The 25,743-nt window shown below is 36.7% G+C and overlaps 1 protein-coding gene across 2 annotated transcripts in view; it reads left to right on the top strand.

The window, feature by feature from the left end:
- uvrag (UV radiation resistance associated gene) overlaps nt 1-22,716 on the top strand; it is a 96,672-nt gene extending 73,956 nt beyond the window's left edge. For both annotated transcript variants that reach the window (XM_052567237.1, XM_052567236.1), the window contains 2 exons: nt 13,843-13,934; nt 21,739-22,716. In XM_052567237.1, the coding sequence (XP_052423197.1) occupies nt 13,843-13,934; nt 21,739-22,453 (807 nt within the window). In that variant the 3' untranslated portion in view covers nt 22,454-22,716. The remainder of the gene's footprint in view (nt 1-13,842; nt 13,935-21,738) is intronic.
- Nucleotides 22,717-25,743: the final 3,027 nt, after the last annotated feature.

Raw genomic sequence — 25,743 nt, 5'->3', positions numbered from 1 at the left:
CCATGAAAATGCCCACTTTTGCAGGATGTAGTCAAAGCGGTAGCATTAGGAAACTGATATCGGCTTGCCATTTATCTCAGTCTCTCAGGGATTAGTCTGTGTATTGGAAAGATCATGGAGTCTTAGGTAGGTATAATTTACTTTCTATTTGATGTTAAACTGTACAGGCTTTTAACTGATCTTTTAAGAGTGGTTATGAGCTGGACTGAGAGGAAGAGTCCTAAAAAATCCACATAATTCTACAATTTAGAGCCTATGAAGAGATCATGAGATCCTGAACTCTGGCTTTAATACGCAGACCTTATCTAGATATTTCATTATTTTTGTTCTCTAAAGTTGTAAATTTTCCACATGTTTCGATTAAGTACAATAGTAGTGTTTGGCAGTGATCTCCATCTGAGGTATTGCGCAAACGGGAATTGTGGATGCTTATCTAAAGCTCCTGCTTTTGTTCATGTAGAACTGGCTCTTGTTTTTGCCCTTTTCGTTTCGCAAAAGAAAAATAAATGGTTTTATCTTCAAAGATTACACCATACTTTAGCTGGACATATCCTGGGAGTGTTTTCTTTTTTGAAATCACAGATTCTTGACACAAAAGGCTTTGGAAGAGATAAGTCTTCATCGCTCACTGGAGCTTTCTGGAGTCTTCTAGTAGCTGTGGGTTTGTTTGGGTATGTATATGTGGACGGATATTCAATAGTTGCATAGAAATGCTGAACTGGCTGCTGTTTTCCTTGTAAAAACATTTGGCTTGATATTTGTTCCATTTTTTTATTTAGATCTTTTTTCAAGCTGTGATACAGGAGCTCTTGATGGAGTGTTGTTCTTTCAGGAGGCATAATGTGGACTTTGTGCTGCTGCGGCTGTGAAGCCGACCACAATCTCCTGCCTCAGATACTTCAGGGTATCACTGTTGGCTTATCTCAAAGTTCTGGGAAGTCTGAAAATGCTTGCAAAATATTGCCCATGTCTTATAGTACTATATATATCTAGACACACACAGTAAGCTACAGAAAGGTGCAAAAGTCTCAAAATGTATCTAATTTAATAACAGTTATTTGTTATTAAAGGTTATATTATCAGAATTTTTTTAAATGACTTTGCTTTCACAGATATCTTTTATTGTGTTTTATTATTGTATTTTTTTTCCTATTTGAACACGGTGTACAGTAAACACACTCATAGAGCACACCAAGCCCAAAATCGTGTGCAATTAACTGTAACTCTCCCATAACCCAGATTCACCTACAGTACTGCTTTTTTTGTGTCTTTGATATAATAACCAAAGACCACCCAGCATTAGAAAAAACACAGATTAGAAAACAATAACAAAGGGCCTTATGGGGCTTCATACAGTATCTGTGTTTGTTTTGTCTGTGAGGAGGCACAGACTGACATACCTGCGCTGAGAGATGGCCCCTTAGCCACACGCCAGAAATGCTGTTCAGGAACGCACAGCCTGGTGTTCAACTTCAAAAAAGGGTTCTTTCATCAACTCAAAATAGGAGGTTGTCAGCACCCTTTAGCCCTGAACTGCAATTACAATTATAAAACTTGCTATCCCACTATCATTGCTATGAAACGCCTTGAAATTTCCGGTTTGAAGTGTTTACTGCAGAAATCCCCTCATCTCGGTTTTGGAATGGCCTTTTTCATGAGTCTCTTGGCTTTGATGGATCCTTTGTCTATTGTTTTTAGGGTTATTAACTGTTTGTCCTGGCAACCGCTCATAACATCACCATAAATTATGTCATATTGCAGCGGGGCTTCATTTGAACCTCAGATTAATTGATCCTAAGCTTTTTTGTCTTGTATATCCTTACAGCCCCTTTAATAATACTCAAGAACATTTTCATTTACACCAGAAATGTTTATTTGACCTCTTATTACACCAGAGAAACAGGAGGTGTCGTCACCAAGAGAGATGGACAGGAATGTGCACCATTCAGAGCTGGAACACTAACCTTTGACATTTGCTGAGAGGCTTTAATGCAATCCTCCGTCATAAAGTCCCTCAATTGAAGCAGAATAAGAAGGGAGAGAGCAATTGAATGGGAGAATGGAGGGTTTATTGCAATAAGCAGTGACTTGGAGCAGGTTGGGCATCTCACAGCTGGTTTTTTTCCCGTGCCCTTTATGGAGCCAATCCTCTGTCCTAGAATAACAGGCCCAATAAAGAAACCCTCAACAAGTTATATTCCAAATTACAAAGCCTGATTATGAGCACGCCAGACTTTTTGGCTGAATTGAAAATGTTTTAAAGGGTTTATTTGGCTGTTACACCGAAATGAGTGTTTTTCGTTCTGTGTGGGTTTCCGGAATTAATCCATCTTTCCATATTGGGTTATAAAAGTTGAACTCAGCAGGGCAGAGGCGATGTCCTGTTAATTTCCCTTTTTGGCCAGACTGTAAATACAGTAATATAGTAAGAAATGCCTTGTAGACCGTTTAAGAAATGTGTTCTGTAGACACTTTGTGAATGCTTCAAGTTGTAGACCCATCCATCCTCACTTGATGGGATGAATGGCTGTCTTTGTTTGTCACTACAGTGTTAACAGGTTACTCTGACTCCTTAGAGTACAGTGTTGGTTTAGAGTTACCCACACCTTGGGTTAACATGGGCTGGCGTTACTCCATTCATTTCAGTTTATGACTCCAGTGATGGCTTTGGGACCCCTCAGAGGGAAACTGCTCCGACAGGTGTCAGTGCACCCAACGAGGTCATCAGAAGTGTTTACACTCTATTAGGATTTATATACTGTACATTCACTACAGAAACTCAAGACCTGACCAGACTGGTTTCAGGACTTGTGTCATAAATGCAGTGAGTGAAGTGAAAATAAGCTATCTATGATATTATTCTCAACAGATTGTTAAACAGATAACTTGAAACTTTATTTATTGCAAGTGCTGTGTTCATTTAACTAACAAAATATAAACCTAACCTAAAAACATATCATTTGGCATAATAAATTATTATTCCAAGTTAAAAGTTTAAAGGAAAAAAAATCATAATGTTGACTGTGTATAATGTTCCTTATAACGTCCAGTCATTTACTCTACATGTGCGATTAATATGCACCATATGTGCCTATAGTATTATAACACATAGATTATAGCTTTGTCATTATGTTTTGTGACTCACCGCTCAAATATTCTCTAATAATGTTATAAAGCCAATTATTAAAAACCATAACTTTTTCAATGGCATCTAATGAATAGGCACTCTCTCCCTGTTTTTTGATATCAACACTATAATATTCAATGATTCTGCCAGCCAAAAAAATTCATTGTTTCATTGTTTGTGAAAAAACTTGTGACTTGAGTCATAAACAAATGCTTTAAAAAAAAAACACTTAACCACTAGAAGCTGAAAGATTTTTAGCATTTGTGACTATTTATCAGTACTGATTTATTGTATTTATTTATTATTATTATTATTATTATTATTATTATATATTTTTTTTACATTTATTTTGGTTTCTGGCTTATGAGCACAAAACTTGTAATGGATTATAGCCGTTTTCATTTACAGTGGATTTGAAATATTTTGTTTAAATATGTGACATTGAAAGATTTTTTTCTAAATTTGTTGTCACTGACAATATATATTTCTATAGTTTTATCTTATTTTCTTTTCATTGTCAGTAATTTTTTTTTAAATATTTTGACATTTTTCACCAACCGTGTATTTTCAATATTTTTTCTTAATTGTCAATATATTTTTCAATATTCTGTCAACATTTTGTCAAAATCTGTTGTCATTTAATAATATTGTTTTTTTAATATATATTTTTGTCTTAATAATATGTCACTGTCAGTGTTTTGATTTTGATATATTGAAAAAAAAACCTGCATATTAATCAACAATTCCCTGTCAGTCAGACTCTTCATTACTACTTGTATAACTTGTGAACCAGTGGCTGAGGCTCTACACTGTTTTGGTGTAGTTGTTGATGCCCACTCTATGACATCACAGACATCTACACCCTTAAACCCACGTAAGGAGATCACCTGGCAAAGCCTTTATCAGACAACCCTTTATTGTATTATCGTATGAAAGAATGAAAAGTATGTGCATGTCTGAATCTGAAGCATGTCAGTCTAATTATAGTCCTGTTATACAGCGGCGTTGGTGTGTATGTATCTGTGTCACGAGGGCCTGGAAACACAGCGGGCCCTTGTTACCGGTGGTCTCCAAATTTAATTTCCCATTCATCTCAGTAAGCCTTTCCCGTAATTATGTAAATATGTTGTCTCTGTAACGTGTCCATGTGATACTCAATAAAGTGTAAGGTTGAGTAACACAAGAGCTGGAAATGTTTTGAATTAAGCTTTTTGGCATCTGGCTAAATCCGAGCGGTACATATAACCACACCTGTGTTTTATTATTATGGGATTGGACAGAAAGAAAGGAAGAATGGAGGGAGGAAAATAAGTATAGGTAGAGATGAAAAGAAGTGGTAGAAAGTGTTACGGAGGGCTTGAGATATAAGGGTCAAGGACTGTGAAGCCTGAAGTGATATTAAAGGCTTGTGTCTCCTTCCTCTTACCGTATCTTTTTTCCTCTGCTCTCAAAAGTATTAGTGTGAATTGGCATGAGCTTATTTGTCAATCAAGAAAACACATTTTGGTTTAATCGCTCTAAATCCAGTATTAAGTCCTTGTTAAAATGTTCTGTTCGCATATTTGCAGACCTTTTCAACGGCTGTCAGCAGTGTCGAGGAAACAAGGCTTAAAGATTGCAACACTTGTTAAAGCATGCAATTAAGACACTTGGACATTGTGTTGATGGACCAACTGTATTTAACTTTACTATTTATATAAATATTTATATATATGTATGTCTACAGATAATGGATTATATATATATATATATATATATATATATATATATATATATATATATATATATATATATATATATATATATATATACACACATACATACACACACACACACACACAGTGTTGTTTAGAATGTATTAATTTCAGTTAATTTGTATACAGCTCATTTTCTTTCTGAGTTGTATTACATCTCTATACTTTTCTGTGTATGTATCGTATTGCAATGGCAATATTATCCACATGTTAATCTGATTATATGAGATTTCCATTGGCTTAAAAACTGGCGAGATATCTAGATGGAGAATAGCTCAGAGGCATCTTCATGGCCACACTCCATTGAGAGTTTTCATGGCTAATTTTGTTAGCGTTGCAGCCAGAGTGCCTAGCATGTGTTTTAAAGCAGTCGTTGTGGTTTACATTAACCCGTTTCATTTTGTATTGGAGACTTCAGCTGCACTGCGAGGCCAAAGCTTTGTGTTAAACAAGTGGCCAAGCCTGACCGTCCATTCAGAATTGTTGCTTAAGACGTTTGCTGATGGCTTGTGTGTTTTGTTGCATATATTAACACTCCCATGTTGGCCTCGGATGCAGTCAGGAATGTTTTGAGTGCACTTTGAGTTTCTTTTGATGTCTCAGAACAATAACCTTGCCCCACCAAAGCCAAGACCTCAAACATCTCCAGGTTGCATTTACCTTCAAATACTTAGAAGCATATACTTTGGGTGTGCATTAGCCCCAGTAGCTAAAATATGCATACCTTTCTTGTGAATAACCTGAACAATATGGTGCCTTTGTGTTGTTCCCGATCCCGGGTAGGCCTTGGAGCCACAATGACTTTGCCAAAGCGAGTAAGTATCCAGAGTAACCCAGATAATGATGAGTTATATTAAGGCTTATCAGTACAACATGTAGACCTGTACCATATTTGAACTTTAAAGGAACTGCCAGCAAACAGAATTATACTGGCATTGGGCCAACCTAAAGAAGGCCTGTTTCTTTCAAAACTTCCTAAAATTCAGGTTTGGAGTGGGTAAAAGTAAATACTGAGTGGTCAGAGCCAAGGCTTGTCAAAAATGTTCTCCCTGATCTATTCATTTTCAGGCAATGGCCCTGTAAGTAGTCAAATCTGTGGAGAAATCTCTTCAGTAATGCTTTCTCTTCAAGGTTAGAGCTAGACCATCATTTTGTGGACTTCTCATTACCTTGTTTCTCAAACAGAAAAAGTGAAGTTTATACCTTGCATATCATATGAGAACAGGAAGTTAGATCATGAGCAAAAACCTAATTGATAACATTCAAAAATTGTTCATTTATCACAGCCGTTGAGCGATTTTGCGTGTCCTTATGTGAGTCTACGCCTATACTTTGGTCCTGGCCTCTTTGTATCTCTGACCTGGGTGAGTAACATAAGGATAGCACCTGTGCCGGCCCCTCATAAGCAGACTAATAGAGGAGCATCCGGGGCCCCTGATTACCATCCCTTGGGAGTGGTGGGGGGGCAAGCTCTCGGCCAACCTGCAAAATCGGAACTGGGCAAGAAGGCAATGTCTTAATTTATACATAAAGGACTCGTTTTATATTGTAATTTACTGCAATAGCTCACTGCGTTGGTCTGAATCTCAGGAATCTCTAGAGTTCGGGTCCCGAGTTGCTGCTCGACCATTTATGTTAGTAAAAATACTCCGCTGATGAAAAGTTATGGCCTTGCAGATTTCCAACCCTCCCAAGCATCTGCCTCAATGTGTTGTCAAGAAATTCTAGACGCCCCTTTGCATTGAACTGTTGTGACTTTTTTGATGACAAAACCCTCATCAACATGACCCCTGATGGAACAAAGAGGTTTCATTTGGGACGCAGTTTTCATACCCTGCGTCAATTCTAATTTCCCTCAAGTAATGAGACCTTCTTTAAACCGTTAGTATGTAAGTAAATTGGCCATGGCAGAAGAGAGGAAAAAATAACAGGATGACAGGGAAGAAAAGGAAAAAAACCTCTTAATTTTAATGCATATAATGGAACACAAATACAGCTGAGATTCAAGGTGGAAGTTCCTTTCTTTTAAATGTTTTGTTATTTTGGATCAGTTATACACAGTGGAATGTAAAAGTCCACTTTTAGAAATCTTAGAATTTTTCTCAGTTTTGTATTTTTTTATTATTTTTATTGTATTATATTATATTATATTACAAACCTGATTCCAAAAAAGTTGGGACACTGTACAAATTGTGAGTAAAAAGGAATGGAATAATTTACAAATCTAATAAACTTTTATTCACAATAGAATATAGATAGAATATCAGATGTTGAAAGTGAGACATTTTTAAAGGTCATGCCAAATCTTGGCTCATTTTGTGATTTCAGAGGCCGGCAAAGTTAAATGTACATATAAGGAACAGCTGGAGGAATAATTTGCATCTTATTAGTTCAGTTGGCAACATGATTGGGTATAAAAAGAGCCTCTCAGAGTGGCAGTGTCTCTCAGAAGTCAAAATGGGCAGAGGATCACCAATTCCCCCAATGCTACGGTGAAAAATAGTGGAGCAATATCAGAAAGGAGTTTCTCAGAGAAAAATTGCAAAGAGTTTGAAGTTCTCATTGTCTCCATTGCATAATATCATCCAAAGATTCAGAGAATCTGGAACAATCTCTGTCCGTAAGGGTCAAGGCCGGAAAACCATACTGGGTGCCCGTGATCTTTGGGCCCTTAGATGGCACTGCATCACATACAGGAATGATACTGTAATGGAAATCACAACATAGGCTCACAGTGGTAAACATGGCCTTGTCCCAACTTTTTTGAAATTTGAAATTTACAATCTATTTATTTTTCCCTTAAAATGATACATTTTCTCAGTTTAAAAATTTAAATTGATGTCATCTATGTTGTATTCTTAATAACATATTGAAATTTCCACATCATTGTATTCTGTTTTTATTAACAATTTGTACAGTGTCCCAACTTTTTTGGAATCAGGTTTGTATATTATATTATATTATATTATATTATATTATATTATATTATATTATATTATATTATATTATATTATATTATATTATATTATATGTTATGTTATGTTATGTTATAATATTATATTATATTATATTATATTATATAAACACCTTTTATTTACTTCTTTTTTCTTTCTTTTGTGTTTTTTTTATATATGGTTTTATTTATAATATATTTTATATATTATTTTGTTTTAATTTTGTAATATAATACATTTTAAAAACATTGTTATTATTGTTATTATTTCGTTTTGCATAGAAATGCTGAAGTCATGACTGAACTCATTCCAGAGCTTCTTGTGTTTCTGGGACACCAAGAACTGTTCGTTTGCTGTGGTATCCCAAACACCTTTTCAAACCTGCAGTTGGAAAACCACCTGTCATTTATCCACAACCAGTCTGGACATTTTATTTATGTGGCTGTTCTCATCCACTGAAGAAATTCAAGAACCTTGCTTGAGTCAAGTCTGGAGAATGTGTGGTAGGAGTCTGGAGCACCTGGGTTAAGATGGAGACACCGCAGATAAGAGTTCCTATATCGCCGCAACTTTCTTGTCCAATGCCACCATCGATAACCAGCAGAAGAGCAAGCAACAAAAAAAGAACCTCAAATGAAACTAGAAGAACGGCTAGTATACCATTCACTTTCCAAAAGTTAGTTTATTAGCTCTCACTTACGTTCACATATCCCTGCACTGCTATAATGTTATTAGAAATCCTCACCAAGGTTTTAAATCACAGCAGATACCTTCGTCATAACACCAACAGTGCATTATTCACCCGCAATTCTCTATGCTCTGCATCTGTCAACACCCGTTTTGATTTAGAGCTGTCTGCGGCGCGAAAAAGAAACTGAATATACTGTCGTGTTGGTCTCTCTCTTTTTTCGCACATTTCCAAATCTCAGTTTGCGAGAACCCCGTGCCACCCGCTGCTCTGTTTGTTGCTTCAACTTGTCAGCAGGTCAGGCTGTCTCTTTTAATTAAGACCGACGTGCCGATCCGCGCTTCCAAGTTCCCCAAGATGCTCCTACTGTCTTCGCCGATGGCGCATTTTCAGTGGGCTGGGTGTTTATTTGTTTGTCCTTGAGCTCAGGGAGGGAGAAAGGGCAGTTGTTTGCTTAATATGTCCAGGTTTATACAATAATCTATCCCAGCACTCTTTGCCAAAAGCAATTCAGAAACGCTGCAACTCAAGCTATGGCGTAATGCAAAGCACACAAGGGAAAGAGGAGCGAGCATACCTCCGTCACGCAGCACGCCAGCGAGGGCTCGCAGGCCAGATGTACTCGACTCTTGAACACATGTAGCAAAAATTGTAAGGATGGACAAAGGCAGTAATGAAATCAAATGTGCATGCCAAATGCCTTTGACTTGCAAGATTGCAGGAGCAGATTTCTTCCCATAATGCATTGCTTAGTAGGGGCAACCTGCCCCAAGGAGTGGGTGGGTGATTTTTAATGACTACTAGTTGAATTATTGACATGCTCCTTGAGGTTTTACGGTGTAAGACATATCTTGCCTTTTGTCTGTTTATATGCTCGTATATGCATGAATAAAAGGGATTTTGTTGTTTACGTGATATGAGAAGGGTTGGCGTGCAGATGGAGGAGGCACTCACAATGGTACTCTAGAACACACACATTGACGCAACTCTACAGTCGAAACAATTGCGATTGTGCCCTTTTCAATCCAATGATGTCATCATTCCACTCTTCCTTGAGCTTCATATCGGGTTTCGGATCAGTACCCTTGGCTACATTTCAGTTCACAATTTTGGAAGAATTACAATCCTTGTATGAATACATGAATAAATGCTCTGTTCCAAAACTAGTGTGCTACCCACAGAGACAGTATGTTAAGGCATCGTGAGTCCGTTCCCAATGCAAAGTCAGTCAAAGTGCAGGCAAGCTAATTGTTCTTTTATTTTTGGCTAAATACTAAAGCAGCACCACACATATCTTTTACAGAAAAATTTATTCAATAATGGATTGCAACAAGCTCTGTGAAATAAATCCAAGATGGCAGATGAAGTGAGAGAAGCATTGTTTATGCAATAAATGTACCCTACCATTCAAAGGTTTGGAGTCGGCAACATTTTTTTTAAATGTTCTTGATGGAATTTGTTTATTATCACAGAGCTTTCATGTATTTGATCAAAAATAGAGTAAAAACTGTAATATTGTGAAATATTATTATAATTTAAAGTAACTGTTTTCTGTGTGAATTTATTTGAAATTATATAATACTATACTCCTGTTTTCTGTGTCACATGATCCTTCAGAAATCATTCAAATATCATGATTTGGTGCTCAAAATTATTATTATTATTATTATTTATCAGTGTTGAAAACACTGGCTGCTGTATTTTTTGCAAGATTATTTTTAAAAATCGAAAGTTCACAAGAGCAGCATTTATTTTTGAAATGGAAATTCATTAACATCATAACATCTTTGCTGTGACTTTTGATCAATTCAGTCCAAAAAAAAAAAGCAATTTAATGCAAGAAAAAAAATCTTGACCCCCAAACTTTTGAATAATGTAAATTTAATTCCATTTTGAAAAGTACTGATAAAAAATGTACAGTAGATCTGTTCCAAAAACCTAGGGCACATTATGCTGCATAATAAGGGAGAATTATAATTCTCATGCCACATAAATAGTGCTTTTCATTGAAGACACAACACAACTGATTCAGTAGTTTTATATTAGCATTTTGCTATGCGGTGTGATACTCTAATAAGCACAAAAGAACATAGTACTCATAAATATTGGGAAGAATAATCTGTAAAAATTATTATTTTATTTTGAGCAAATGTTTCCATTCAGCATCTCAGAGCTTGTGCATTGCTTTCTGGAAATTTTTTTTTTAAATCTGGAAATACTAGCTGTGTTAAAATTTCTCCAAAATATGGTATCTTCTGCCTGCAAAGCTAGCATTTCTCCAGTTTTGGAACAGGCCGATACGCTCCTCATCGGGGAATCTCATCAGACAAACTGATAATGATCATCGTCTTCACCACAAAGTAAAAGCCATGTTTCCCAGCATTAGAGGCAGATTGTAAAAACATTCAGGCAGAGTCACCGCTTTACGAGGGGGTTGGATTGGATTGTGTGTTTGGCTGTTCAACCATGTCCGTCCTACATCATTTTCAGTTTCACTTTTCTGGAAACTCTCACTGACTTTTGCTTTTAATCTAATCAGTACCTTTGTCAGAGAAACACTGAGCAAATATGGTTTTAGGCAATCATCCAGGCATAAGTGATGCATCCCATTCTGATTCTAATACGGAATGCTGTTGCTGTTGGCACATACTTCCAAAGTCCTTTTTCCTTTTGGTCCACATGCAGATCCCAGCACATGGTCGTCTGGTCAAAGCCAGTGGTGTACTTTTATCCATGAATGAATAAGGCTGTTAGTTTTGTGTGGAATTGACCATGTCATCGCCAGTGGAAATTTGGAGCAGTGCCCTCTATAAAGAAACAATAGGTAGATCCCAGGGGTCCTTTGAAAAGAAACTACACATGCTCAGTGATGTCAAACTGCTCCAGGGAGGCAAACAGAAATAGCACAGTGAATACAAAGATTTGAGTATCGAAATGATGTTATACTGCAAACACTACAGTATATAAACATTGTGTTGGTACCATATCGGCTAAATTTAGATGTTTTTTTTTTCAATCATATTGATTGATACCAGATGTGTATCTTTTGATATTTTATATTCAATTGTACATTGAATGTTGAATGTGATTTTTTTTGTTTTGTAAAAAAGATTTAATAAAAATAAAAAAGTTTAAAGTTTAGTTTACTGTTTTTATTTATTTTTTATTTATCCATTAATCTTAAAGATTTATGAGGGTAAAGATTAATGGCCAGATTTACAAACTGTCTTTTGGCGTTAAAATAGTACTGTCAGGTTTACTAAAGACACGCAGTGAAGAATTAACGCTGAAAAGGTGTGGACAGTTATTTTTCCACCTGACATAATTGAATATGCATTTGAAGGAGTTTCTGTTTCAGACGCAAAATTTATGGGAGAAGAATATAAAATGAGTCATGCAACGCGATTTACTAACGATTGCGCGTTTTTCACTGATGACATGGCCAAGTAGCACCAGAAGGTGTATTCAAACTCATATATTTTTTTTTTCTCCAGGAAAGTGAACAGACTCGCATATCTGTCTACTTTAAAACTTTTTTTTGGTGGATGGAAATGGGATCCAAGAAGTTGATATGCTTGGTTTTGTTTGTTCTTATCTTTATAAACAGTACCGTTAAAAAAAAAAAAAAAAAAAAAAAAAAAAAAAAATACATATATATATACAATAGTTTTACAGGTGAGCTAAATAATCTGAGTCCACAGTATTATGAAATAAACAGATTTTTTTTTTCTCTCTGTAGCAGATCACTAGTGAACCACCTAAAGGAAATGGCTTTTGCTCCATTTTGTCATTAATTATAACCTACTCTATTTTCCAGTGTATTTCCGTCTCTCATTTTCTCTCTTCCCTCATATCCCTATTGAATTCTTGGCCTGTAGGAGTGCCAAAGTTGAAAGTAATTGAAATCACATGCGGATCATCTGTCACTATGGTGTTATTATGATTGATCAGGTCTTATGAAGACATGCGGAGGGTGCTGCCATACAGCCAGATAAACCAGATGTTTGTCAGGGAGTGTCCTTGATACATTAGTTCCCCTTGAGACCTCATGCACTTGCTGTTCTTTGAAAATAAAATCACTGTTATTGTTACATTTCACCTCCAAGCCTAAAGGGGGCGCTGATTTTTTCTGAGAATACTGATACTTTGTTTGATTCTCATTCTGATTGTAAACTGAAGACAGTTTTGTCATTGACATGACTCAGAAAGAAATTATGTTTCTTGAGAAAGAAAATCGTGCTTTTTGGGAAGAGTTGTGTGCGCGTTTTTTTTTTCCTCCCGTTTTTCATTAATTCCAGATGTGTGCCATTTTTCTCACACTTCCTTTTTCTTATCTTTGTCTTTTTTCCCTCCCACATCCCATCTCCATCTGTACATACATACATGCTGTATTATTGTAGGTGTGTGTTGGTGTTAACATGTCAGAGAGCATTGATGGCCAATGCATTAGACTGAACAATTGTACAAGAGGGGGAAATAAAACGTTTGAGCTTGTTGGGTCTTCGATCATGTAGATCAGCCTCGTATTTTCTTTGACACAGCCTCCCCTTGGTCTGACTTGGTTTCCCATTCTGTTAATGTGTCTCTTCTGAAGCTCTCTCCCCATTGTTTTCCCCTTTAAAAAGAGTCTAAAGCAGTAGAAATAAGTGTTGTGGTATGGTTTTTTTTTTTTTTACTCAGGCAAGTGGTTTATGAGGCTATAAATGTTTGAGATTGTCATGTGAGGATAACTCTATCTATCTGGTCTACCATAGTATCATGTAACCAGACCGTAAAACAGCTGTCAGTTAGAATTGATTCTGAAATCATTATATTATATTATATTATATTATATTATATTATATTATATTATATTATATTATATTATATTATATTATATTATATTATATTATATTATATATTAGTTGATCACTTTTCTTGTCGTCATAATGTCATGACTCTGACATGAAATGGTTCTGGGCAGTCTGTGAATGTCTCTAAACAGTTTTAGGACTGCTTTCACTCTTTAAAAATCCTTTTTTTTTATGTATGTTCCCATCTTTATTAAGTATTAATTTGAAACTTAAGGCAACCATGAGCTGCTAAATGTCTTCTGTCAATGGTTCTGCAAAAAAAGCAGACTAAATAACTTAAACATCTGCAGATGTAAAACCTTTTGTGTGTATGTGTGTGCGCACCTGTGGGGTAATGAATTAACCTGCTGCAATAGCTGATGGCAAGATGCCCAGGTGATGCCATATAGTGATCGTATACTCATCGTTCAGACAGGTGATGATGTTTGTAACAAATACATTTTCTCTGTGTTTTTTCTTTCTACAGTTGAGGTACCAGCATGGGCTCTCCACCCCGGATCTGCGTCAGACTTTACCCAACCTGAAGCACTTCCTAGAGCATGGGCTGCTTGTACGATGGTGAGTTTTAACATTACTATTGATGTTTGCTAAGTTATGGACATGAATGATATCTCAGATTGGGATCAGACTTATAGTTTTTTGTGGTGGAGGATAAAACGGGGAAAAAAAAACATCTCATAGACTTAGACTGAACTAGGGACCTGAGACGTTTATATATATTAGTAGCAGGAACTAGGAACCAGAATGGATAAAGGATGTATTTTTTGTTTTGCTGTATAGAATTCTTGGTATATATATTCATTTTCACAGTTCCTTTTCATATTTAAAGATTAATTTTCCTCATAAAATATCTATATACAATGTCATATTTAATTTTTATAATTATATTTATTTTAAATGTTTCTTTTTATATTTTTCCACAGCAAATGCAAAAAGTTATAATGTTGTATATATATATATATATATATATATATATATATATATATATATATATATATATATATATATATATATATATATATGATATATATATTTTAAAGTGGCCTAATATTGTGTTGGAGTTCAGGTTTAAATGCATCCTTAGGTCAGAAAACATTGTAATTTCCTCAAAATATAAATTAATATTCAGAGTCATTTGCCAATAAATAGTAAATTATTTATTTCAAGTAAGTTTGGAGCAAACCCCTCCCTTCCATAAGGCTGCCCTGCTCTGATTGGTCAGCTGGCCAAGCCTGTTGTGATTGGTACAAAGAGGAGTCCTTGAGCGAGTTAGCCTGCGCTACCATTGGCATACACAAAAACGATTATGCAAATGTGTCACCCAGTGACGTACACCGGTAACAGGCATAAGATTCGAAAATGACAACTCGTTAAGGCGACTCTGAATTGACTCTCTTTTTTGAGAGACAATATATTTATTTATCATTCACTTTTTTGCATGCACAACTTTGCAGATTGTTTTCATTTAAGGTTACCTACTTCATAAACTGCAAAAGAGATATTTTTCAAAAATCCATATGACCTGCTCTTTAAGAAAATGTTCTTTATTTATTTATTTTTTTATATTCATATTTTCTTTGCATTTGTATGGTCATATTTTCCTAAAAATGAAAAATTATATTCACATTTATTTTCAGAAAATTTAACAATTGTATAATTATACTTACAGTACCATTATATTCACACTGTTAAATCATTGTAGCATAAACCGTCGCTTTTCTAAATCTAGTGTCACCGTGATAAATCACTGTAGTAATCTAGCCAACTTTTGAAAGTGATAAAATTAGCATTTTCACATCCGTGATGGTTAAAATTCCCTGTTGTATCCCATGGTTTTCAAAAACATAGTTAAAGAAAGCCTGCTTTTGATCTCTCCAGCTCTTTCTTGGTTCAGCGATAGGCAAAGCATCTATCTGAATGTTAATTTAATAATCTGTGTTTTGAAATGAAGGAGGCCAGGGTAAGTAAAACTCTTCAGTGTTCCCCCAGTAATGTTTAATGGATTGTGGAAATGCTTGAGATGGAACAGATGAAAGTGTAACCTTTTGACCTCTTGAACCGTACAGAGTGGCAGGAAGTAGAGGAGGAAGTGGAAGTCCAGCGAAGTAGCATTTGCGCTGCATGGCTAAACAGACCCGGAGGGTGGTCGTGTTGACTCGACGGTATGCTCAGAACCGTAAAAGAGTACTTTCCGCCTCCCCCGGGGAGAGAGGGACCGTATACACAAACACAAAACTGCAGAACATTACTTTCGACATCTTCCTCATATAGCCCCTCAGCCGTAAACGATAACTTACAGCACTCTGAGACCCTCCTACAGTCAAGTTACATTATACAGAGTGGGCCTCTGTTAACTTTGACTCAAACAGGAGGTCTAGACTCATTCTCCAGCGCAGGAAGCAACTCTTTGGATCCGAAGCTGAAAAGTGAAATATAGAGTAAATGGATTCTTTCATTTTCCGTTTGTTGCAGACTGCTTTTATTACTCTTGCATTCACTTCCTCTCCTACACTCCCTCCCCTCTCAGTTTAGATAATGTTTCCATGGCAGGGGCCAGCGATGTGAATTATCGGCGCATAAAAATCTCCATCAGGGCAGCTGCAGGAGTTCCTTAGAGGGGAAAAGAAGGGGACGGGAATACCAGAGAAAGTACATGAAGAAGTGGGAACACTCCACAGGTGTACCATGGGAACCAGTGCTGTCATTGTGCAGATTCAGAGGAGAACGTGTTCAGAAAATATAGAGATTTATTTTGCCCTTCTTCTTTAATCCCAGCGGACGTTTATATAGGAAAGGGAGATGGTAGAGTTTTCGGGACCGGCTTAATGAAATGGTTTGATCTGTTCAAATTTGTTTTAAGAGTTGACAGGGTCTGAACACACACAGTTTCGCCATCTGCTTTGGGTGTTCAGGAGTTTTGCATGTCTTACGACCAAATTTCTGAACAGGGGTTATTAATGTTTGATCGTTTAGCAGAACCATTGGCTCAAACCACTGGACTCAGCATGTGTTTCAGCTCGATTTACTGACTGGACGATAAAGTAAAGAACTTTTTTCATGGGAAAACTACCTGGTTCCAAGTTTTTTAGAATGGTTTCAGGAATACACAAATTGAGTCACGAAGCCATAATTTCCATTACATCATTATTTGTTAACACAGAGACTACCAACCATTTTTGGTATATTTATTTTGATTGTAAGTAAATCGGGTTGTGAGAGAGAAAAAAGAAAAGAAAACGAGGTTCAAATTGTCTATCTGGTTGTCAATCATGTAGCCTACTGGCCTTTTAAGATGTTATCTAGGACCTTAATGTTGCCTTCCAAATCAGAAAGTTGAATTTTCCAACTTCATATTTGGAAAAATGTAGTTAAACTCCACTTGAAGTTGGACTGAATTTTTGCAACTAGGAAACACATTTTGAGTTAATGATAAAAATAAAATAAAATGCATCAACAAAGTTGATTTGCTTTCTTTTACACCACTTTCCAAGCCATAATGGTTAGAAATCTGAAAATAAAGCAAGAATATCCCAAGCACAACTTTGAAAGAAAGCAGCAGTACAACATATTGACCGATCTGAACTTCTGTCCCTCAGAATCTTGGTTTTGTTTGTTACAAAGCCCATGCAGAATCTATGGATCTGGCATTTTGTCCACTGAGCTTGAGGAAAAAATGTAGAACTTTGCAAAAAACAGACATTTCAGATCTGTTAAGCTTTCAGTGGGTGTTGTTATAAAAATGTTAACATGGCAGAGTCCTGTCGAACAGACTCAACAGAGAACAAGCTTATCTCACATCTCTGAGCCTTTCACCATCCTGTTGCTTTTTCCCATTCAAACACTGATTGGCAGTTAGATTCATTCTTCGCTGCCTTCAGCTGGAGCCATAATCACTCTCATGCATTCTGGCGGTTTCCTCTGCACGTCAGTCCAGTTGGAGTGGGAACAGTCTGAGATGCCAAATGTGGAAGAAGAGCAAAATGATGAGAGAAAAAGTCTCAGTTTAGAGCAGTGGATAGAGTCTAAGAAGAAACAGAGAGTGAAGATGGTGAAAGGCAGACAGGGGGTGCAAGACATGGTGCCGCTGTGTTAATGATGTGTCCTGCCGAGTTCAAACCGAAACATTCTCTTATTTATGGCACAGGACTCTGGCAGCGTTTTAGAAGTCCTGCAGCCCCACTGTGGAGCTCTTGAGAGCAGGTAAAGACGTGGAAGTGAAGGGACTGAATCCAAGAATCCCTTGGAACCCTGGTGAAAGTGCAACACTAACAAACCATAAACTTCATCTTTATATCTTTTATTTTAAAACGACTTGTTTTTTCATTGATTTTGTTTAAACCTTAACACGCCCACCAAGTTTGGCCTATAGCGCTGGCACAAATTCCCAAGCTTTACCCATCTACAATAAGTTCTGTAACTTGGCACCATATTTGGAAAGATTCAGGTGGATTCTTTTTGGAAACATGATTCATCAGGCAACTATTTTATTATACATCTTCATAACAAGCTTTTGCTAATCCAGTATATAAATGGCTGTCAAATAGCTTGAAGGAAGGCCTGATTAATAACAAACTATGTTTTTGGATGTCCACCCATAAAGTAATTCCTTAATCCTGGGTACACTTAGAAATAAAGGTCCTTTTGATGTTGAAGTACCTTCTCTTATGCCAGTTCAATGTGCAAAGACAACTATAAGTAATCCATTCTTGGTTGGTTTCTTAAAAACCTGTAAACAGAGAGAAACACCGGTGTTCCAAATGCAGCATAAATTATATACAAAGTACACACTGAAATCTATATTTTATATGCATCAAAATCAGAGCTCGGAATTCTTGGAACTGTCTGAATAGATTTGCACAGTGGGATGAGGCTGTCTCTGTGGATAACATACTGATAGGTGTTTGTACTCACATCTGGTGGAATGTTCCTCTGAAATTCAATCAACATTCCTCCAATGTTCCTTTATTCTTAATGCAGTCATCCCGCCAAAAAAAAACATTCAGATTACAGAACCCTGGTTACAGTGACGACTTTGACCTTATTTGCCACTTGCCCTTAAGTGGCAGAAACAGTCCCACATGTTGTGATCATTCCTATCATTGTAAATTTTTATGAAGGTTGTCAGTGGGATGTAAACATCTGAGGCTTTGAAGCATTATTACTGGTGCATATCCAGAACGGGAATACAGGAAACAATTTGTCATCCCCATAAACAATGCATTTTTATGTCAATAGGTAAATTAGCACACAAGTATTTTTGTGAATGCAGGCCAGCCCTTCGATAATCTGAAAAAGATGCTTCTCTCAGTTTCTTGGATACAAAAACAACAACGGAAAATGTCATATTTAATTGTCCTTGTCTTAACCTCAAACGAACTAGGGAACACATGCTCAGCTAACTTGCAGCAATGTCACTTGCAAAATGTAAATTCTGTTAATCGATTATCGATTTTTATTATGGGACAGATCTGAAATGACAGGAAGTCAAGTGGCAGAGAGATAGGGGCGGGATCGAAAAAGGTCCTCAAGTCGGAATCCGAACTTGGGACACCTGTAGTGCAATGGTGCGTATGTTGGCGCACTGCCCACAAGGCTATTGACAATTATACTATTGTACTTAATTGTCAATTATAGTACATGTAAATAGTATTATTATACTGTGATTACATAATTGCCAAGTATATTATACAATTATATATTATTCTATAATAATATCATATTTTTATCATTATATTTTTTATACATTTAATCATTTTATATTTGTTTTTATATTGAATTATTGTAAATGTATATTTCTGCTTGTATTTGTTAGTATGCCATTATGCAAACATATTTTCAGGGCTGTTAATATAAGCATATCCATGTCCATAGGAGAGGTGTAAGGTCTTAAGCAAACATTATTCAAACTATCTTTAACGTCATCCTGCATTTATTTTTGCTTTTCACTCAACCGCGGTGAATTTGTGGTTTCCCGAATTCCTCCTGGGTAGTTTGAGTCTGTTTCTTGTTCCAGAGTCCGTTTCACAAGCATACACACCTCTGCCGCCGTTATTCTTCCGGAGCTTCTCCGGTTCGCTCCTGGACCACCACCACCCATCCCCACACAGGACGTCCCGATATACGTTCCATCTCCCTGCCAAAGCTGTGCTCTTGGAGGGAGGGGTGGGGACAGCCTAATTGGCCCATTTTAAAAGCCAAGTTTAAGTCCAGCAGAGAAACTGTGCTGCATGAAAAATATTATTATGGTTCTGGGAGATCAGTCTGGCATGCTTGAGCGCAAATAGCCCCCTCTTCTTCTCTCCCAACTCCGTTGCTCAGGCGTGCTCAAACCCTGCGCCATCTACCAGCACACACCGGCCCCTTGCTCTTGATTAAGGGTTGTGGTTTGACACATGTTTAGAGGAACTCATTTATAAGGGGAAGCATAGTGTAACAAATAGCCTCCTGTTCCAAACAAAAAATGCTTTATTTTTCCCTGCTAGGGGTATGCCGTCTAAACACTTGGCTAGATGGAACCCATATGTTTTACATATCTACATAACACGTACATAAGTTGGTGTATGTGGCTTTAGACTATTTTAGGGCTGATAACACATTTTAAAATAACTTTTTTTTAATCTGTAATCATACAGCACAATAAAAAATATTAGTCTGAGAGATGGGAGTACAAGGACTCATTTCTACAATCAGAGGTCGTCATTAGTCAACTGTAGATGACATGGTTTTGAACGCCACCCTAATGCTTTGCAGATACATCTGACTGCTGTTTTGAAATGCTATGGTTTTGCTCACAGTAACATTTCATTTGGAACGTCTCTCCCAATTTCACATCTGAAAACTGGATCTAATTACTTGCCAAACGGTCTGAGCGCAAGAAGAATCATTTGGGAAATCGAATATACAGGACACGCCACGCAATGGCCAACCATTAGATGTTTGTTTTCAGTGAACTGATGAGGAATTTGGGAGCATGTTTCTTTGCTTATTCTTGGTAATGAAATTCATCGCTGCGGTCGGACAGCATTAAAGCTGCTATGTTGCAATGCAGCCTGTCCAGACGCAGGAATTAAACCAGATCTCTCTACCGTACATACTATATGACTTTGAGTGGATATACTCACTGCTGTGTTGAAGGCACAAAAACATATGGACTGTAGTTTATATGTTGTACAGTACTCTGTATACCATTTAATATTAAAAAACAATAACAACACTACCATAAACATTTGAGGCAGTAGTATGCAATATTGTTTGCGCAATACCTTATTATAATATGTTACAAGTTCACTTCTCAGAAATAAAGCAGTTAAAAAAAAAAAAAAAAATCAAAAATCATGAATTTTTGCGGTCCAATCAAATAATGAGTAAAAACAGATGTTTAAAATTGTGGCTTACATTCATTCCAGTTTATTTCTTAAGTGGAAATGGAAAGTCAAGTAAAATACATTGCATTGTGGGATATAGTGTTGGATAAAAAAATACTGTGAATAATGCATCTTTAAAATTACAATTTATTTTTAATTGAATTTTTTTTTTTAAGCAATGTATATTGGGAAATATTATTACAATTTAAAATGTGCTTTTTTATCTTAATATTTTTCAAATGTAATTCATTCCTGTGATGCAAAACTGAATTTTCAGCATCATTAGTCCAGTTTTCCTTGTCACATGATCCTTCAGAAATCATTCAAATATGCTGATTTGCTCAGGAAACATTTCTGATTAATAAAACTTTTATTGTATTTGGAAAATGTGACTTTTTTTAAGTTCAAAAGAACAGCATTTAATAGGTATTTATAAGTCTTTAATGTCATTTGGATATATTCATTGCATCCAGGTCAATTTAAGTACCGTAATAAATCTTCTAAATTTTATATCTTAAAATGAGTGTGACTTCTGGGTATTTTTTTTTTTTTTTTTTTTTAATTAATTTTTTTATCTAAGATAACCTGACTGTTTTTGCATGGTGATACTTTTATAAGTTTGCAGCTTGTTGTAGCTTTCCGTGAAAGCTCCTGGTAAAGGATGACGAATCCTATACAATTGTTTTACTTTCTAGATGTCATATTTCAGATGATGTATGTAGTCCAACAGCTGTGTGTGTTTTAGGGGGGAGCGAGTGTATTTTTTTGAGTGCGTGTGTGAGGTTGAGGATCAGAGACTCTGGCTGAGCTCTCCCAGGCTCTCGTTGTGTGTAAATGAATTATGGGATGATCCATCAGCAACAAAGAGCTCCACTGACATCAGCATCTTCACACTCTCAAATTTCTTTCCCATCCCTCGACTTCTTGCTCTCCCGATTCTAAAGCGAGGTGATTGGAAATCATAACCATGTGCCTATTTTTTTGTTTTTCTCTTTCAGTGACAGGCATCATGTTTCCATGTCCATCCCTGTCCCTCTAAAGTCTCATCTCAGCGTTTCCACCGCATCCGAGGTGGGCTTTCCGACCCTCTCCAGCTCCCCTGAACGGGACAGCCGGAAGCGGACTGGCTCAGATGCGGATAAACAGAAATGCCAAACCCCTCCGCCTAGTTACAACACAGCCATGACTCAACCTGATCCCATGAAGACTCCAGAAGTCCCATCAGCGCCGTCCACAGAGATAGTGAGCACTGAAGTAGGTAAGACTGTGGATACACTTGGGGATGGAGAGACTGTGTCCGAGGCACATACGGAGATGCCTCTGGAAATACCTACGGACATAGCCAGTACATTACCGTCTGACTCTGTCCCTCAGCTCCCAGGAGCCATGAACGGCTCAGCTGTCAGTGAGGGTATAGGTTTGGTCGTTGCAGGCACATCCGAACTTTGCTGCTCGGTTGAGCAGGCTGAGGAAATTATGGGCACTGAAGCCACAGGGCTGGGATTAGGACTAGGATTAGGGTTGGGATTGGGAGGTGCCGCAAGACTGGACGATTACCCATGCATCCCCGTGGAGCACGCGATTGCGGTCGAGTGCGACGAACAGGTTTTGGGAGAATTCGATGCCGCTGGGATCGAAGAGGTTTCGCGGCGCATCTATGCACTAGAAAACATGTCTAGCTTCCGACGGCCTCGGAAGAACTCTGAAAAATGACTGGGATATTGGACGTTGGCCTGGAGAAACGGGTCAGAGGGTGACTGGCGTCCAAGTTGGTCGGTGACATGAGGCTGAGCCTGCGTAATATTTCACCTTGACTGCAACAAGTATTGACATTACATAAAGAAATCTATTATAATTAATATTGTTACAATAATTATTAATATTATCCGAAAAAATCTGGAATATTGTCTGATTTGCACTTCTCGAAGCATTTCTATAATCCTTTAAAGTGAAATAAAGAGAATGTTTGGTTGAAATGCGTGCTGGACGTCATTCTGAGTGTATGGATGTGCAGTCTTAATGGGATGTTCCACTTAAAAATGAAAATTGTGTTATATTTACTCTCCCTCATGTCGTTGCGGAACATGAAATATATAAACAAAATATATTTAGTAGAACTGGTTTGGTCCATACGATAAAAGGATCCATCCAGTGATGTTTTGAGGATGCAACGTTCGGTGTAAATCAGCAATTGTGTGATTCATTTGGTATTTGAAAGCAAAGAAATTATGATAGCCATAATAATTTTACAGATGATCTGTGAAGTAAAATAATAATAATACTTTTATTATTATTATTATATACAAAAAAAAAAAAAAAAAAAAAAATATATATATATATATATATATATATATATATATATATATACAGTTATTAACAGTAATAGTTGAGCTAATTATTATTTAAATTAGTTAATAATGTTGAATGGGTTTGATAAAAACAACCATGTGAATGATGTGGCTTAAGACAACTAACAGATTTTTTTTTTTTCATTAAAAAAATCTATCAATTAAATCAATAAAAAGTTTTAAGCTATTTTTTTCTTTCTGTCTTACATTGTATGTATATATACAGTTTTTAAATGCCACTTCCATTTTGTGTTTTCCAGAAGAAAACAGGTTTGGAATGATGATGAGAAATTACACAATTTTCATTTCTGGGTGAACTTGTCCTTTAAATGCCACTCAGTATTACAGCGAAGCTCTGGTGTGCCAGTACCAACCTGAGAGCAAAGCCCGATATATACCAGGCTCTGTGCCAGGAATGGCTGTTGATCAGGGTGGGCAGAAAGGGCGAGGAATGTCCTTGTACCAATGACACCCTTTCTCATGCTGCACACCCGAGTCCTGCTTTCAGAAGATGAAAAACATGCACGTACACATTTTGCAACCCCCCCTTTTTTCCAGCCTGACCATCTTGAGATCTTGTATTCTCTCTGATTTATTCACCCAGAATTATAAACCCTGACAGCTGTGCTTCACAGTTTGATGCTGTGTCAACACTGGATGCGAGCGGCACGTCACCACGTAACAAAACTCAATAGCTCCTATTATATACAACAAAGCTGTCTACACTTGAAGGGTTCATTACTTCACATTGTCAATGGCATGGTTCTATTTTTGCACCCAGTTCTTAATTTTTTTGTTCTCTTGATAAAACTATTTGAGTGTTGTACAGCCACTCCAGCTCTGTTTTTCCCATTTGTATAAAATAGTTTTATTTAATTTATCATCATTTGATTGCAATGAACTTACATTGACATTCAAATAAATTCTACCAATACACTAAGATCTTGTAAAATAACTTACGGTATACAAAATGAAATTTTATACAAATGTGAAAACGTGCAATATCAGTCACTTCCAGTGTGAACAACAGGCTTGAGAAGGTTTAAGGAAAGTCAACTTTTTCCTTGAAGCTCCTTTAATGTCAATGTACTTTCCCACTGTGTACAGTTATTCAGATAGCAGAAAAAACAAAATGCAAATGATGAGCACTGGATACTGTTGAAGAGGAGCAGGATGGCCGTTCCTCTGCAGTTTTCTTCTTCATCATGGAACTGCTCTATAATGTAATGTCATCTAATAACACTTTCAGAAGCCATTTGTATATGCTTTTTTCCCAAGCAGTATTCAGCACTTATTCTATTCCAGGTGCACACAAGTATCAGATCCTCTTCCATAAGAATCACATGAAAGTATTAATAAGTCTTTAGAAAAGACCACAGGACTAGTAACGGTTGACTTCTACATCATTTCACCCTGATCTAAAACTTTTGTTTGTTTTCCTCTCTATTGTTGTGTTTCCTTGAATGACTGTTATATACATGTTAGATTTAAGAGAATACAAAGAAATGCATTTCCATAGATTGCTGTGACACTGTACATATACTTTTGTATGAAGGGTGTTTTATTATTAAAGACCACAGTTTAATGATATAAATGAGCAGTTCAGTTGTCTTTTAATCTTGTCTTGTGTTTTAATAATTAATATTGATATTTTGAGAGCCCTATACAGTAAATACTATTAATTGATTTTATTATATTACATTTAAATTACTTCTAGAATGTATAGGGCCGTCAAGATTCCCCATTCTGCTTTTGCTTTATAAATGACATATTATGTGTTATTCTGTGACAGATATAATGGTTTGGTACTGTTGTTCTCACAGAGTGCTTCCACTTAAACAAAACGCTCTGCCTCTGGAGACGCCTCATAACCACAGATAAACAACGCTCTGTCTCCGAAGACAGAGGAGCTGTGGAGTGAAGACTCTTTCAGTCTCTGAGAGCCGTCACTGTCTTTCTGGACAGCTAATCCACTGCAGGTGTGAGGAATTCTGGGATTGAAGGCAGATCCAGCAGTTGGCTTAACTGGAAAATCACATCACCCCGTTTTAGACACATCGGAGAAGCAGGTGACGGCACTGCTATGGCAACAGAATTGCTGGAATGTGTGAATGCGTATGAAGTATTATTATGGGATGGGGAGGTTGCATTAGAAATCTTCTTGAACTTTTGATTCTGGTTTGACTCTTATTTGAGCCATGATATGTTCTGTTTTGGATGAAATAACTGAAGTCACAGTCATGCTTGAGATTGATATATTTTTGTATTTTGTATCAGTGCTGAATACATAAGATTTTTTAAGGTCCAATTCTTACTATTAACAAACCGTTAACTGCGACTTTTGCCTCAGTAAACTTCTAATTCGCTGCTTAATAATAGTTAGCAAGGTAGTTGTTAAGTCTAGGTATTGGGTAGGATTAGAGATGTAGAATATGTCCATGCAGCACATGTGCTTCGTATACACTTACTAATAAACAGCCAATAGGTTAATAATAAGCAGCCAGTAAATAGTGAGAACTGGTCTCTCTACTAAAATTTTATAAACTTTTTCACACAAAATCTGAATACTAAAGAGTGCAACATTCAAAAGCATGTGTTGCATGTGTTTCTAGATCTGCTGTGTGCTAATTCTGCTCAGTCTGTGCTGGAGTTCAA

Source organism: Carassius gibelio, chromosome B10 (assembly GCF_023724105.1).
Source record: "Carassius gibelio isolate Cgi1373 ecotype wild population from Czech Republic chromosome B10, carGib1.2-hapl.c, whole genome shotgun sequence".
NCBI classification, from domain to species: Eukaryota; Metazoa; Chordata; class Actinopteri; order Cypriniformes; family Cyprinidae; genus Carassius; species Carassius gibelio.
This window is presented reverse-complemented; position numbering and strand designations above follow the sequence as displayed.